Consider the following 15,793-nt stretch of genomic DNA (forward strand, 5'->3'; position numbering starts at 1 on the left):
TTTTGCACCATGTACAACTTGCCAAGCCTGTTACATTATTTGCATCAAATGAAGAAATAAATCTCACATCTGTAAAAAAATTTTTTTTTTATTTAAAACAAAATTTGTCAAATATTCTGTGGTCCTTATTTTTCATCAATGTGGGAAATTACTTTAAGAATCATAACATTGAATGAAACCAGCATAATTTAAAACAAAATATGAATAAGGAGAATTTAGTGCATAGTTTAACGTACACCCTCCACAAAACAAACAAAAAAAAATTTGGAGAAAACCAACAGTGTTGTGTATTATGGCCATACACAATGAGATGTCTTCTTGATGGACTTCTTATTTGTAAGGATGTAGTCTCTCTCGTGTACATGGTTTTCGGCGTTTCTGCTTCATGACCAAGTTGTTCACTGGCCAGTTGGGGGCAGCAGCTGAATTGTTAGCACCTAAAAAAAAAAAACATAATCAGCCTTTTTAAGCAATATTATATTAGATCATGATGATTTGAGAAAAGAATAAAATCTGTGCCTCTGTAAAAGGTTTCCCTTTCAAAGCTCTGGTAACCTGTGGTCATGTGGGGTGGCAGATCATCATGGCAGAACTGTGATCTGAAGCAATTGACCATCCTTTGACTCTGGACGACTGGACCTGGAAGATGAGAATAAAAACGGTCACTTTTAGAAAGCACTGGGGAATTTTTTGAATTTGAATTCTCTCAAGAGTGGTTGATTGTTACCATAGTTGTCGTGGATGGCGGGCATCACAGGTGGATAAAAGCACCTCTGGTTCTTATACGGACCTGTTAAAAAAAAAATATATATATTTTGAATTACTTGGAGGGGGTGGGAGGAATCTATGTGAACTTATACTATCATTCAAACGTTTGGGGTTGGTAAGATTTTTAAATAGTTTTTAAAGTCTCTTACACTCACCAAGATTGCATTTATTAGCTCAAAAATAGAATAAAAACAGTAATATTGTGAAAAATGTTTCAATTACATATTAGCCAACATGTTAGTTTTAAAACATGTTAGTTGTATAACACCCATGTATTGTATGCCCCCTTTCCTTCCCCCTCCTCCCCCTCTTATCTATACACGTTGCTGCAGGTTTGCCCTTATTTAACCAATAATGGGATTTGTAAAGGTTATAAGCTCTAATGTTAAGGGCCTTCTGTTGCTAACTGTCAGATAGCTTTCTTTCAAGAAACTCATCTGTCTGTCACGGAACATGAGAAATTAAAGAGGTCATGGGCAGATAAAGTGTACTTGTCTTCTCATCCATTAGGGAGAAAGAAAGGAGTGTCTATCCTGATACACAGACAGGCACATTTTTAATTTAGCAATGACCTATAAGCATACAGAGGGAAGATTAATTTAGGCTCTATAGACGGCACTTTATAAACGGTCTCACTTCTGAAAGTGTATGCACCAAATGATGATAGGCATGCTTTTATTAAAGTTCTCAACGTAATTACACCGCATAGCTTTTGGAATATTATTAATTTGGGATTTTAATTGTATTGTTACAACATTTGGACAGACAGCCAATTTCTAACACCCCACTCTCCCAAATGAGCAAGATGTTAAAATTCCAATCCTATAAATTCGGCCTTGTAGACGTGCGCTGAAGCAAATTTCCAAATAGTAGATTTTATGGTTTACTCCCATAGACTTGCATCTTATTCTAGGATATATATTATTTTCACTCCCAAGGATGAGCTTCATAGAATAGCCAACTTGAAGATACTACCGATGACCGTGTTGGACCATTCACCTGTTGAACTGATATAGGGCATAGAACTAAGCACAAACTTCCAAACAATGGGGACTAAATGCTTTGCTCCTCAACAATAAAGCAGTAATTTCTTTCAATCACAACAGACCTTAAAGGGATAGTTCACCCAAAAATAAATTCTTTAAAATTACTCACCCTCATGTAGTTACAAACCCATATAGGGGTGACCCTGAATAGTCAAAGATTAGCTAGGAGGAGCCTGATTCGACTACCAATCTCACGGTTGAATCTTCGTAGAGGGTGTTATAAAAAGAGGATCATGCCATTTTGGCTATATGAGGGTGCTCAATGTCTGATTTCACATAGTACTACCGGTTTTCTGTCAATACGTTAATATAGGAACCTATTATGATAATGCTGTAAATAAAAATGTGCAAAGAAAGAAGCTTTTAGTAAATATTTTTAACGTGCGTGAATAAATCCAAACAGCCAATAAACCCAACCAACGTGACGCGCTGTGGTATTGCAAGATGGCAGCACCCTTGCTCCAAAAGCTATAACAAAACATCCCTTTTTCTTTAAAATGGGTACATTAATCGTGTTTGTTATATTTTTATTTAAGTAAGTGGAAATCAGTTTACTAAATGTAAACTTGACTGACTGCTTCATTTCCACTTTAAAATGTTAGTGTTCCTCATGTTTGAAACGACATGAGGGTGAGTAATTAATGACAGAATTTTCATTTTTGGGTGAACTATCCCTTTAAATTATACCCAAGTATAGATGACTCTACAGCGGTATCACCACTTATAGTATGGGATTGTGCAAAAGCATATTTCAGAGGTGGGACTATTTCATTCACAAGTGCCAAGAAGAGAGAGAGGGTAGCTAAACAACAAGAATGAGAACACTAAGCAATCTAAGGTTTAACCAAAGATATTATGAAAATGGCTATACGGCTAGTAGATTGTTAGTTACTAGATTTTTTTTTTTTTGTACAATATTTGAGGATCTTTGTTTCTTAATCTAATTACGATCAACCCACCTTTACCACACCTGATGAAATAACAGAATCCTGCTAATCCAGGACCTGATGGATATATAAATGAGTTTTATAAAAGTTTTAAAGAACCATGGGAGAATGATGGGAGATGTCATCTTCACGCCCTAACTGCCGATGGAAATCAAATCGACGGGACTTACAAATTAGGTTCATGGATGAGACAATGAAATAAAGTTTTATAACAGTGAAGTTTGATAACATGATTTTATGTCATTATAATGAATTAGCCGCAAGTAACAATGTTCTAATTTAGGCTACTACCTCATACATGTCACTTTAGTTGTCAAATTAAATGGTGGGGTAACGCAGCACAGTTTCACGTGTTTAAAACAATTATACTAAAAGTACATTTGAACGTATAAAGTGAATATGGATAAAACTGAGGCTATAGATATCAAATAGTCAAATCAAGGTTTAAATGGGTCAAGAATGGGTTGAAGTACTTGGGTATCTTTATCCCCTCCTCAGACCAATTATAATACAAAATAAAAATTTGAAGAACTATACATTTTCAAAAAATTTCATCTGCAGCTAGTATTGGTCATCTTAATGACTTTTTACCATCCCATTCAGACGCAGGTTTCAAAAAGTGGTCTCAATATGGACCTAGCCATCTGCATCAAATATTCCACAATGATGCACTTAAAGGGCATAGGTGAATAACAGCAGCTCGGTGGGTAAAATGGCCATACACAGAATTTTAAAATCCTGTGTCACCTCCTTAGTATGAAAATCTCAAAACTTTAAACTGCAGCTGTAAACTGGTCGGATCTCAAATCAGCTCAAATGTGACGTAACACTTAGGGGATTTCCTTATTTGGATCTGGGGCCTCATTTATAAAGCTTGCGTACGCACAAAACGGGGCTGAAAACATGCGTACGCCAGTTCCGGCGCAAAAGGTGGGATTTATGAAGAAAAACTTGACGTGAAAATATGCGCACCTACACGCAAACTCTGACCCATGCGTACGCACATTTTGGAGACGGAGCAGTTTGGCGACACCGATGGTGAGTTGGAGTTAAATGTCTTTTTGGTCACTTTTAGAATTTAGAATTAAAATTAAACATAATACAAAAAGATAATACAAATATAATTTCCCTCACCAAGCCTGTCACCTGTCAATAGCAAATATCCATATGTCCGCGCCAGCGAGCGCGTTGGGCCGTTTAGTGAAACTGACGCAGTTTAAATAAATAAAATAATGATTTAAACTATGTTTTACTTCTGATATAAACATTTAGATTAAATATGCCATTCAAATTATGGAGTTAAACACTAAACATGAAATCATACTGAAAAGTTACAACATTTTTTTATATTCAATTCAATCAATAGAAATATTTGTTGTGGATGCGATTGTTTTTGAACACTTTTCCTGTGGCGTGCTGCGTTTTAATGTTTTAACCACAGAGATAATTGCTTATCATGATAATACCAGATTGTCTGAGAAAATAGTTTCGTGCAAATAATGCCCAAGGCCTATCTGTTTCCATTAAAAATATAAATCAATTAAAAATACAATTCGGCAAGTGGAAAAGATTGAGAAAAACTTTCTCTGAAATGTATTTTACACTATTTGATTTATGTAGGCTATTCAAAAACAAGGCAAGGATAACTACTTGATTTGTATTAATGTAATGTTTCTTGTACCGTTTATATCATTTGCATATGATTATTCATCCACGTGATAACGTTTAAGTTATCACGTGGATGAATAATCATATGCAAATGATATGTAGATGAGGATCTGCATAGTAAAACTAGGCGTTGTAAGCTCCATATATGGTTATTTCGGGTGGAGACGCATGTACGCACAATCTTCCGCTGACTGTGATTTATAAAGTGAATTCTGCGCAGGTACTGGCGTACGCACGGTTTTATAAGTCTGAATATTTTTTTGCGTACGCCATTTTTGGCTTTTGTGCGTACGTACACTTTTAGTAAGGTTCCTACGCACAGTTTTATAAATGAGGCCCCTGGTCTGTACCTTTGTTACGCCCCTAAATTTCCATACACACCGCCCACTTTCTGGGCTCAGGAATATCAATGGTGGTCGTGCAGTCAGACACAGTTTAGCCGCAATGGCTCGAGAATGACGAGTTCTCGTGGTGGTTAAAGCCGGTGCCTGGAAATGTATACGAGGCAAACTGCACTGTTTGTTGAAGACGTTTTAAACTGGGTACAATCAAAGTGAAAGTAAGTCGCAGATGCTTAACACACAATCATCATCATTAAAAGTAAATAAACGAAATGATCTTACCAGGGCTGTTGCTGCTCTCTCTTATTGCAGTCTTTGATAAAGAAATTTTAGCTGACGATCAATAAAATACAGCTCATATCTGGTGCTTTCAGTGATGTGCACTCCATTTAATCTGCATATAGCGTGGGAATTGAAGAGCGGATTTAAATCCGTTTTGCAAAAACACATTTATGTGACCAGGTGTAAACAGCCCCTTGGATATTGTCTGCTCTGCTGATATGAAAAGCTCAATGTATATTGTAATAAATAGCATTTGTGACAGCAATGATATTTTGTGGTGTGTGTGTGTGTGTGTGTGTGTGTGTGTGTGTGTGTGTGTGTGTGTGCACTTCCATTGCAGGTTTGGTCTTAAAATTTCATATAAGGTGGTATTAAAAAGGTCTTAAAAAAATATGACTTAAATTGAATTTGTATATATCTGTAGACACCCTGTAGCTATTGTTATCTAGCAGGTACAGTTAGTGTGACGGTTGGGTTTAATTGAAATATTTATTTGACAGTGGTTTAGAAACACAGTGAGTGCTGCCAATCTTCATTGGGCATGTTGCGTCTTTGGAGATTCCTCGTTGTAAACCAACCAATCAGCGTGCAGCTCATCGAAATATTCATGGGCATACCATAAAAGGGTACCACATACTCGTTTCATTCCGGGGTTATTTCTCAGGGTTGCATTAGGGCGTATAAAAGAGCTACCAGGGCATTTTCAGCCCAACCAATGTTACATACCCTATTTGGATACCTTAAGGAGCAGTGTGAAATACCCTATTAAATCATTCTATCACCCCTTTAAATCATTTAAACACATAAGAAATGAATCCACACTCCAAGGTCTCAACATTTAGATGTTCACAACCAAGACATTTCATCACAACACATAAGGAATTAGAATGTTAAAAAACCCTCACTAATAAGAGGTTTTTTTTTTTACTGGACATGATCAAAAAGACCATTTCTAAAGGATACTTATTTAGATACTTAGTTATTTTCATCAAAGAATTCAAATTCTTTTGAACCTTTACAGGTAAAGGAGGAATGGGAACTGAACGATTTCTCTCGAGACTTGGCAGGAAGCTTGTAGAGAGGCACATCTTGTGACCAGCTCTAATATCTGAAGGGACTAGGGCAGGGGTGTCCAAACTCAGTCCTGGAGGGCCACTGTCCTGCAGAGTTTAGCTCCAACCCCAATTAAACACACCTGAACCATATAATCAGACCTTGATTATCTGGTTCAGGTGTGTTTAATTGGGGTAGGAAGGCGACACTTCGCCTTAGGGAGTTCAAATGGAAGATAATCTTTTTTTTTTATTTTTTTTTGTAACTCCACAGATAATAGCAAAATGGAATCCATCCTGTTCAGACAAATGTTGGAGAAACTGTGGCCAGTATGTTGGTAACCACACCCATATTTTTTGGTCGTACAAAATTATGAAATTATCGGAAGGATGCATTTACATATATGATCAATATTTGCTAAATAAAAGTAATACAAATTTACAGAGTCCAAAATTTTGGTTGATAATGTACCTGTATAGCGAGCAGGAGCACTTGAAGTATCCGTTTGGCAGCTACGGTTCTCAGGTAATGGTGGGCGATTATCTGCATTAATCTGGTCTGCAAACAAAGCAAAGCAAAAAAGAACAAACATAAATGGGTGAATACATGTTCCATGCATCCCTAGGCAAGTCATTAATTAAAAATGTGATTATTTGAATGGTTTGGTTGGTATGGATCAATATATCCTACTTTTAAAATTATAGAAACTTATTTTGCAGCTTTAAACCTCAGATAACCAATTGCACCAACTCAATCTGTATTTCTCACCCAGTTTTGGCAGTTCCACACCCCATGCCTGTGCAACATGCTCCAGGAGCAGGCATGTGATCTTTCTGTGGGCGACGGCATTCCAGTGTACACCGTCTTTCATCCGGTGTTGCAGGCTGAAGCGAAACTGGAAGTGCAAGTCCAGCACATCAAAGCCGAACTTGTTGGCAAGAGTGGCTCCAAAGTAATTGGCTTCAATCACATCAAATCTTAATGAAGGACCCATATGTTCAATCTGTGTTTGTGGGCAAGATGAAAATGGATTTACTCTCATCACTGCTCTTGATGGTTCATCCCCTACCATTATGTTTTAGTAACCCACCTCTGGGACCAGGAAACCTCCCAAAATCTTCTTTCCCAGGGGCATAGTCATGTTCCACACAACCAGGCTCTCTTCTGGCAAAATGGTCTTCAGCTTCATGAAGAATTTGTTGAGGTTTTCTTTGTACTCCAAGGCCCATTCACGGCTGTACCTGTGCAGTAAAACAAATATCATGTTAATTGAAAAATAATTATGAAATGCTTAATATCTTATGTCTGTAACAAGGTGTAATGACAAGCACTCATACCTGGATATGTCCCATACACAAGAGTTGACAATAACCAGGTCTGGTTTTATGCCCTGTTCAAAGTCAGCTAGGATGCTGTCCATGTACCGTGAGAAAATTTGAGTAACAAAATAAAAGCGGATCAAGTGGTGATCGGTGCGGTACTGTCTCACTTCTCTATACGCAGTGCCGTTATTCATCTGGCCCAACCGGCCACCTTCCACCAGGCAATCCTGTTCGAACGAAACCTCACCCTAGGATATATGGATAAGATAGATGCATCATCAGACATTGCTTAACCAGAAACTCTATTTGAGATAAGATAATATTCCTATCCTTCACATACACAGCAGCTTCATTTGCTCCATTTATTGATTAGGCCTATATGAAAAAAAAACAACAACAACAAAAAAAAAAAAACCTGTATATTTGTTATTAAGTCTTTTGCAAAAAATATCCTAGACAACCTACCTGGTTTTTAGCTGGTCAACAAGTTACTATATCCCCAAAACAAGCTTGACAACCTTAAAATGATATGGCCACCTGGAACTGTAACGTTAGCTGGTCTAAAATGGCCTAAGGTTACCAGTTTACACCAGTTAAAAACCAGCTGCCATATTGGCTACCAAATACAGTCTCTTAATCTGGATTTTTCAATAAAATAATTGTCTAAATTTAAAAGATTAAATGTTTGAACATGTACATTTTATGATTAGTAAAAGGAGACAATTAATGAAACATGCATTCAGATACTGACCTTGTTCTTTAACTGGGACGAACTTAAATATGCGTCTTTCTGTAAGATTATGACTAAATCCTTGTAGGCAGAGCGCTGAACTGGAGAGAAAAATCAAGTCATTCTCATTTATTAAAAAACAAAAAAAAACAAGTGTAACGTTAGTTTAGAGTGGGAAATCACGAAGACCATTACTATCACAATATTAATCTCCGTCAGTAACGTTACTCACTTGAGTCTCCTAACACCACAACAAACTTGTTGTGAAGCAGTTGAGCCACAGGCCTCATCGTGCCGTTAGCAGTACCTGCCTCACATTTAAATCATAGTAATTAATTGAAAAGCAAAACACACGCAAACTGTGTAATAACAAATGACAATTCGATAACCGTTGGGTTTGAAACGTTAACCCGGGTTTCCTTGTATCAAACACCATAAATCCCCAAAACATACCTGTTAAACCAAGAATTCCGTAAAAGACGAGAGAGGATAAATTGCGTGTCGTAACTGCAAAGGGCGTGAAGAAGAAAATTAAGATACTGCTCCCCTTGCGGTTAATATGGGGAAAACATGCTAATTAGCTTTTTAGACTTCATTTGGTCGGTCTAATTAACGTGATCTCTCGTGTTTAACCTATTTAAAGAGGAAAACTTCAGCCCCATTATAGCAAACAGAAAGTACACTTTATAGAAAACATACACTAACTCACAGTAAACTAATATTGTACTTATGTAGTTTACTTGCTTTTTGTTATTTTTACGAAAAAAATATATTTGATAATATACTTAGATAATAATATATTTAGATTCAATTCCAAATATTGTAGAATAGTGGCACCATGGTAAAAAATAAATTTAAAAAAAGTACAGAGAAATTATACAAATGTTAAAATGGGTACATGTGTAAAAAATGTACTCGGTAAAGTCAACAGACATAACCTAAACTTATTTGAGTACAACTAAATATTTCCTTAAAAAAAGTTTCTATGAAATAAATAACTTTTGAATTCACTTTTTATTCCTTTTATTGTTATTTATTGTCTGTTGATTCCAATTTCATCAACAATTTAGGCTATACATTTCTAAACTTAATTTGTGAAATCTTTGCACATAATTCTCATACAAAAAGGGAGAATCAATGCATTGTCATAATTATAGTACATATACATATTAAAGCACTTCTCATGTTACTGGCTATGTGGTATTTCTCATTTGTAAGTATCTGCTAAATAAATATATGCTGGCTACATGTACACAACCTGAACATCCATATCAATTTACAAATTCAATTACAAAACCATATATACAGTTATGCTTAACATTTACAATTGAAGTACAATCAAACAACAGCCATATATAATGTCACCAGTCAGATATAATACCAATCTGTGGTTCGTGTAAAGTGCTTTTATACTGAGGTTTATTCACAATATTATTGCAAGGTTCTGTAAAAGACCTCTAACCCTCAAGGCCAAACAGCGTCATGTATTTCTTTAGTCGATCTGTCACAAATTCATCATTGCGAGGCAGCTTCTTCATGAACTCATAAATGGCTTTCACGGATTCTTTAAAACCCCATGTCTCAACAACCGAACTCGCCAATTCACACCTGTCATTCGCTTCGATTTAAGATCCTCCATGATTTCACCAAGATCAGATATTCAGTTTTCTTTTCTTAGACACACAAATAGAAAAATAATTACCAGGTGTTAAAATGTTTTAAAATGAGAAATTCAAAGAGAATTTCAATAGGTTTTTACAGTGTACAAAACAAAAATGTCTTACCGGTTTTTCTTGAGAATTACCAAACACCTCCATGCATTTTTGAAGTAATTCTGTCCCTTTCCTTATTTTTAAAGATGAATTTTAATTTGCAGTTCAGTCACATCTGTATCTTATAAGCCCTCAAATGTAGGATAGTGATTACCATCATGCAAGAGTTTGAATAATTTCCCCTAAAAGGTAAAAAAAACCTAACCATACACAAAAAGGCTGTACAGCATTTTCTAATATTAGTAAAAATCAATAAAGCATTTTTCATTTCCTGTGCCAATGGACATGTCCCCAATTAGCTTCACAGTGTGATAAAACAACAAAAAAAACATCAATATAAATGTCTTTGTGGTGAAAGAACCTGCTGGTTAAAATATAGATTATAGGTGTGGATAAGCAAATGTCTGGGACAAACAATCTCTGAATTTATAAACATTGTTTGGACTCTTTGGTTATTTTTGAGATCAGAATATACTGTACTCTGTAATTAAGTACTCCTGTTGCTGATTTTTTATCTGTTGACCAAACAAGAATGTGTGAAGTTTATTAAAAATCTACAAAGGCAAAAGCACAACAAATTAAGAGGTGTTGTGTATTAAGTGTTGTGTATTATGGCCATAAACAATGAGATATCGTCTCGATGGACTTAATATCTGTAAGGATGTAGTCTCTCTCGTGAACATGGATATCGATGTTTCTGCTTCATGACTAAGTTGTTCACTGGCCAGTACGGGGCAGCAGCTGAATTGTTAGCACCTAAAAAACATAATCAGCCTTTTAGCACAATAATACATTAATATTAGATCCTGATGATTTGAGAAAAGAATAAATCTGTACCTCTGTAAAAGTTGTGGTGGTAACCTGGAGTCTTGTGGGGTGGCAGATAATCATGACAGAACTGTGATCTAAAGCCACTGACCATCCTTTGACCCTGCGTCCAGACTGGACCTGGAAGGTGAGAATAAAAACGGTCACTTTAATACAGTAGTCAACATTTGAAGTGGATCAAAACCTTTCATCAAAGTTAGACATGAATTTTGAACAATACCCGTTTCTTGTCTTAGGACAACTTTGATGAACTTTTTTGATTCACTTCAAATGTTGACTACTGTATAAACAAAATAACCAAACATGACTGAAAACTACAAAATCCCCCATGGTTTCTAAAAGTTGTACAATTAGTAGTTCAAAATTATAGCCTAGAAATCTAGACGCACCCTAGCGGCAGCAAAATTTATTTTGCGGCCAGTGTGGTCTAGCAACTCTCCGTTGACTTTCGAGCTGGAAAAACCAAACTCAGGTCAGGCCAATCACATCGTGTATAGAGTAGGCGGGCGGGCTTAACATAATGAGGACAGAGTTGCGACGGTTCCCTGCTACTTGAAAACAAAGAATGGCTGCTGCTGCTGACGAACGAATCGCGGTCTTTCGAATTGGCTTTGGCCGCGACTCTGGAGGACTTGGAGTTAAGCTTTTCTTTGAGAAAAGAGCAAAGAACGGCACTTAAGTCATTTTTAAAAAAGGAAGATGTGTTCAGAGTTTTGCCGACTGGATACGGCAAAAGTTTAATATACCAACTAGCCTTCTTCGTTGCTCTGATTGGTTGTAGCGCTATCTTATTGCGTGCAGAGGGATTTTGAGAGACAACCGTTTATCCCGCCCCTCGGATTGAGCCGTGCCAATGGTGAGTTGCCAGACCTAACATCTTGATGTAGGTCTGGCTTGCCAGGCTATCAAAATTAGCCATTATGAGGATTATTACATTGGTTGAGTGAATTTTCTCAAGAGTGGTTGATTGTTACCATAGTTGTAGTGGATGGCAGGCATCACAGGTGGATAAAAGCACCTCTGGTTCCTATACGGACCTGTTAAAAAAGGCATGTTTTGAATTACTTGGTAAAAAGTTTTATTTTAAAAATATTTCTATATTTCTCTTGCAGTCTAAGACTGCATTTATTAGATAAAAACAACAGTAAAAAAACAGCAATATTCTGAAATATAATTAGTATTTAAAATAACTGTTTTCTATTTAAATATATTTTAAAAAGTAATCTATTCCTGCAAATCTGAATTTTCAGCATCATTACTGATCCTTCAGAAATACATCTGATAATGCTGATTTGGTGCTAAAGAAACATTTCTTATTATAATCAATGTTAAAAAAAAGTTGTGCTGCATCGCATTTTTCTGGAAACCAAGATAAATTGAATGATTCTTTGATGAATAAAGTTCAAAAGAACTATTTATTTTTGTAACAATGTAAGTCTTTACTGTCACTTTTGATCAATTTAATGCATCCTTGTTAAATAAAAGTATTACTTTCTTAAAATTAAATAAACATTTACAGAGCCCAAACTTTTGGTTGATAATGTACCTGTATAGCGAGCAGGAGCACTTGAAGTAGCCGTTTGGCAGCTACGGTTCTCAGGTAATGGTGGGCGATTATCTGCATGAATCTGGTCTGCAAACAAAGCAAAGCAAACAAGAACAAACATAAATGGGTGAATACATGTTCCATGCATCCCTAGGCAAGTCATTAATTAAAAATGTGATTATTTGAATGGTTTGGTTGGTATGGATCAATATATCCTACTTTTAAAATTATAGAAACTTATTTTGCAGCTTTAAACCTCAGATAACCAATTGCACCAACTCAATCTGTATTTCTCACCCAGTTTTGGCAGTTCCACACCCCATGCCTGTGCAACATGCTCCAGGAGCAGGCATGTGATCTTTCTGTGGGCGACGGCATTCCAGTGTACACCGTCTTTCATCCGGTGTTGCAGGCTGAAGCGAAACTGGAAGTGCAAGTCCAGCACATCAAAGCCGAACTTGTTGGCAAGAGTGGCTCCAAAGTAATTGGCTTCAATCACATCAAATCTTAATGAAGGACCCATATGTTCAATCTGTGTTTGTGGGCAAGATGAAAATGGATTATTTACTCTCATCACTGCTCTTGATGGTTCATCCCCTACCATTATGTTTTAGTAACCCACCTCTGGGACCAGGAAACCTCCAAAAATCTTCTTTCCCAGGGGCATAGTCATGTTCCACACAACCAGGCTCTCTTCTGGCAAAATGGTCTTTAGCTTCATGAAGAATTTGTTGAGGTTTTCTTTGTACTCCAAGGCCCATTCACGGCTGTACCTGTGCAGTAAAACAAATATCATGTTAATTGAAAAATAATTATGAAATGCTTAATATCTTATGTCTGTAACAAGGTGTAATGACAAGCACTCATACCTGGATATGTCCCATACACAAGAGTTGACAATAACCAGGTCTGGTTTTATGCCCTGTTCAAAGTCAGCTAGGATGCTGTCCATGTACCGTGAGAAAACCCGAGTGACGAAATAGAAGCGGATCAAGTGGTGATCGGTGCGGTACTGTCTCACTTCTCTATACGCAGTGCCGTTATTCATCTGGCCCAACCGGCCACCTTCCACCAGGCAATCCTGTTCGAACGAAAACTCACCCTAGGATATATGGATAAGATAGATGCATCATCAGACATTGCTTAACCAGAAACTCTATTTGAGATAAGATAATATTCCTATCCTTCACATACACAGCAGCTTCATTTGCTCCCATTTATTGATTGCATGAAATAAAAATGACCAAAAATGTATTTGTTATTAAGTGTTTTGCCAAAATAGCTTTTGGACATGTTACAGCTGGCTTTTAGCTGGTAATCGGATGGTCGACCAGTTACTATGTCCCAAAAACAAGCTTGACAGCCTTAAAAAAGTGATAAAATGATATGGCCACCTGGAACTGTAGCTGGTCTAAAATGGCCTACCAGTTTACACCAGTTAAAAACCAGCTGCCATATTGGCTACCAAAGTCTCTTAATCTGGATTTTCCAACAAAATAATTTTCTAAATTTAAAAGATAATTTTTGAACGTAAAGTTACAAGGAGAAGGAGACAACTAATGAAACATACAATCAGATACTAACCTTGCTTTTTAACTGGGATAAACTTAAATATGCGTCTCTCTGCAAGATTAGTACTAAATCCTTGTAGATCGCGCGCTGAACTGGAGAGAAAATAGTTATATTAAAAATCAAGTGCAATTTAGACACAATAATAATCTCCGTCAGTACTAACCTGAACTTCCCAACACCACAACAAATTTGTTGTGAAGCAGTTGAGCCACAGGCCTCATCGACATCGTGCTGTTACCTGCCTCACATTGAAATCATAGTAGGCTAACGTTAATTGATTGAAAAGCAAAACAGACGTAAAATTTGTAGTTTGACAAATGACAACGATACGCGTTGGGTTTGAAACGTTAACCCGGGTTTTCTAATATCAAACACCATAAACCAAAACATACCTGTTAAACCAATAATTCCGTAAATAAGTATAAAATGTGTGTTGTAATGAGAGTTCAGTAGAGTGAGGAGAATGTAGATTGTGAAGAAAATAGTGAACTATTGCTCCCCCTGCGGTTATTATGGGCAACATGATAATTACGTTTTAGGCTTCTTTAAGTGATCTCTCGTCTTTAAACTTTCAGCCCCGGAAATTCGGAAAATTTCAGCCCCATTAGCTATAGCAGAGCAAACAACAGGTACACTTTGTACAAAACTTTGACTTTATTCTCTTTTGAACCACTAGATTGAAGGAAAAATTCAGCTCTGCGGGTTTTTTTCACAACCGCTTTTGATATTGCAAGTGAAAATTCGAACATTTAATGTTTTTTAAAATGTTGTCGATTTTTGTAAATGAGAATCTATAAAATGAATGTCTATATTTTGAGACAATGGTCTTGTTAATGAAAAATAAATAAAGCAATAGTTTTTCAAAAATGGAAGAATGAGTGGGGTAAAAGGCGATCCTGCTTCAGGGGCGAAAGCCACAATAATTAGGCTAACATGTTATCATTTGTCGACATGATTCAGATGGTAAATATCATATATCAAATTGGGTGTCCACCTTAGAGATAATCACCATATTTTAAAATATCATAATAATATTGAAAAATATTTTTTAAATCATATAATAAAATATTTTTTTTTGTTTACTGCTTTAAAGCCTCATTAAATTATTATTGGATCTCACTATGCTTTCAGAATCTTTACTTTTTATTGAACAAAATTAATAAATCAAAATTAACAAAAAATAGTGCAAACTTTGCTAAAGTGATTGTTTTGAAAAAGTATTAACTTAGAAATTATTAAAACATAAGCTAGTATGTAGCCTATCAATACTTTTGCCTTTTACCCCGTGATTGGGGTAAAAGGCCCACCTTGCCAACTCATACATTTATAAGATTCTTAAAGAAACTTTTTATATTTAATTTCACACTTTTATGATTTAATTTCACACAAAATCTGTTGCTCTATCAATGTTTAATAATAAAAAATAACAAAAAATCTGCAATTGTACATTATGGGAGTAGTAGAAAGCTCATTTTTCGTTAGGGTGTGCCTTTAGCCCATTGAACCTCACTGTACAAAACTTGCTTTTTTGTTATTTCTACGGAAAAAAAAAAGCAAAAAAAGCAAATGTAATATAGTTTGATTATTTTCCAAATATTTTAGAATGGTGGCACCATGATTAAAAAAGGTCCAGAGAAATTATACAAATATTAAAATATGGGTCGATATACCCAAGAATCTGTATATTAAAGAAATGAAATAGTAATAAAAAACAAAAGTCTAGGCCTATGTCAAATGTTTTAATCACAGCCATGGCAATTGAATAAAAAACAATAAATGGTTTATTAAAATATGATATGACATATTAATATTTAGGTAGGAATTCAAAGAAATATATGCCTCTTTCTCTTTTGTGACCATATTAGGTTCATATAATTTTGCACCTTTTATGCAAGCAAGCAATGATGGTTTCTGTAGG

At 35.9% G+C, this 15,793-nt stretch overlaps 2 protein-coding genes across 6 annotated transcripts; both read right to left on the bottom strand.

Annotated features, from left to right (window-relative positions):
* Nucleotides 1-69: 69 nt before the first annotated feature.
* On the bottom strand, nt 70-8,817 carry LOC311288305 (PC-esterase domain-containing protein 1A-like). Of its 4 annotated transcripts, none has more exons than XM_084405646.1 (10): nt 8,611-8,817; nt 8,390-8,464; nt 8,179-8,258; nt 7,443-7,675; nt 7,196-7,346; nt 6,874-7,108; nt 6,577-6,663; nt 728-790; nt 556-639; nt 70-437 (listed from the first exon to the last, which is right to left on the bottom strand). In XM_084405646.1, the coding sequence occupies exons 2-10, from the start codon at nt 8,445-8,447 to the stop codon at nt 331-333; spliced, it is 1,098 nt and encodes a 365-aa protein (XP_084261772.1). In that variant the 5' UTR covers nt 8,448-8,464; nt 8,611-8,817; the 3' UTR covers nt 70-330. The 4 variants fall into 4 exon arrangements, with proteins under 4 accessions (XP_084261772.1, XP_084261771.1, XP_084261769.1 ...); XM_084405645.1 differs by having other exon boundaries at nt 8,390-8,455; nt 8,608-8,676; XM_084405643.1 differs by having other exon boundaries at nt 520-639; nt 8,390-8,455; nt 8,608-8,676.
* A 378-nt stretch (nt 8,818-9,195) lies between these two features.
* On the bottom strand, nt 9,196-14,396 carry LOC311286909 (PC-esterase domain-containing protein 1A-like). 2 transcript variants are annotated; one of them, XM_084403354.1, is made up of 10 exons: nt 14,268-14,396; nt 14,039-14,117; nt 13,888-13,967; nt 13,173-13,405; nt 12,926-13,076; nt 12,601-12,835; nt 12,304-12,390; nt 11,732-11,794; nt 10,767-10,877; nt 9,196-10,685 (listed from the first exon to the last, which is right to left on the bottom strand). In XM_084403354.1, exons 2-10 carry the CDS (start codon nt 14,100-14,102, stop codon nt 10,576-10,578), a joined length of 1,134 nt encoding a protein of 377 aa, XP_084259480.1. In that variant the 5' UTR covers nt 14,103-14,117; nt 14,268-14,396; the 3' UTR covers nt 9,196-10,575. The 2 variants fall into 2 exon arrangements, with proteins under 2 accessions (XP_084259480.1, XP_084259479.1); XM_084403353.1 differs by having other exon boundaries at nt 14,039-14,113; nt 14,268-14,393.
* Between the last annotated feature and the right edge of the window lie 1,397 nt (nt 14,397-15,793).

The sequence above is a fragment of the Rutilus rutilus genome, assembly GCF_951802725.1.
Source record: "Rutilus rutilus genome assembly, chromosome: 3".
Classification (NCBI taxonomy): Eukaryota; Metazoa; Chordata; class Actinopteri; order Cypriniformes; family Leuciscidae; genus Rutilus; species Rutilus rutilus.

Excerpts from the sequence above, each read along its gene's own strand:
- LOC311286909 (XM_084403354.1), bottom strand. The coding sequence starts at position 14,102 with ATGTCGATGAGGCCTGTGGCTCAACTGCTTCACAACAAATTTGTTGTG. Across the intron at positions 12,391-12,600 it reads TGTGGAACTGCCAAAACTGG|ACCAGATTCATGCAGATAAT; the intron begins GTGAGAAATACA and ends CTTTGTTTGCAG. Across the intron at positions 10,686-10,766 it reads CCACCACAACTTTTACAGAG|GTGCTAACAATTCAGCTGCT; the intron begins GTACAGATTTAT and ends TATGTTTTTTAG.
- LOC311288305 (XM_084405643.1), bottom strand. The coding sequence starts at position 8,447 with ATGAGGCCTGTGGCTCAACTGCTTCACAACAAGTTTGTTGTGGTGTTA. Across the intron at positions 8,259-8,389 it reads TGTGGTGTTAGGAGACTCAA|TTCAGCGCTCTGCCTACAAG; the intron begins GTGAGTAACGTT and ends TTTTCTCTCCAG. Across the intron at positions 7,676-8,178 it reads CGTCCCAGTTAAAGAACAAG|GGTGAGGTTTCGTTCGAACA; the intron begins GTCAGTATCTGA and ends CATATATCCTAG.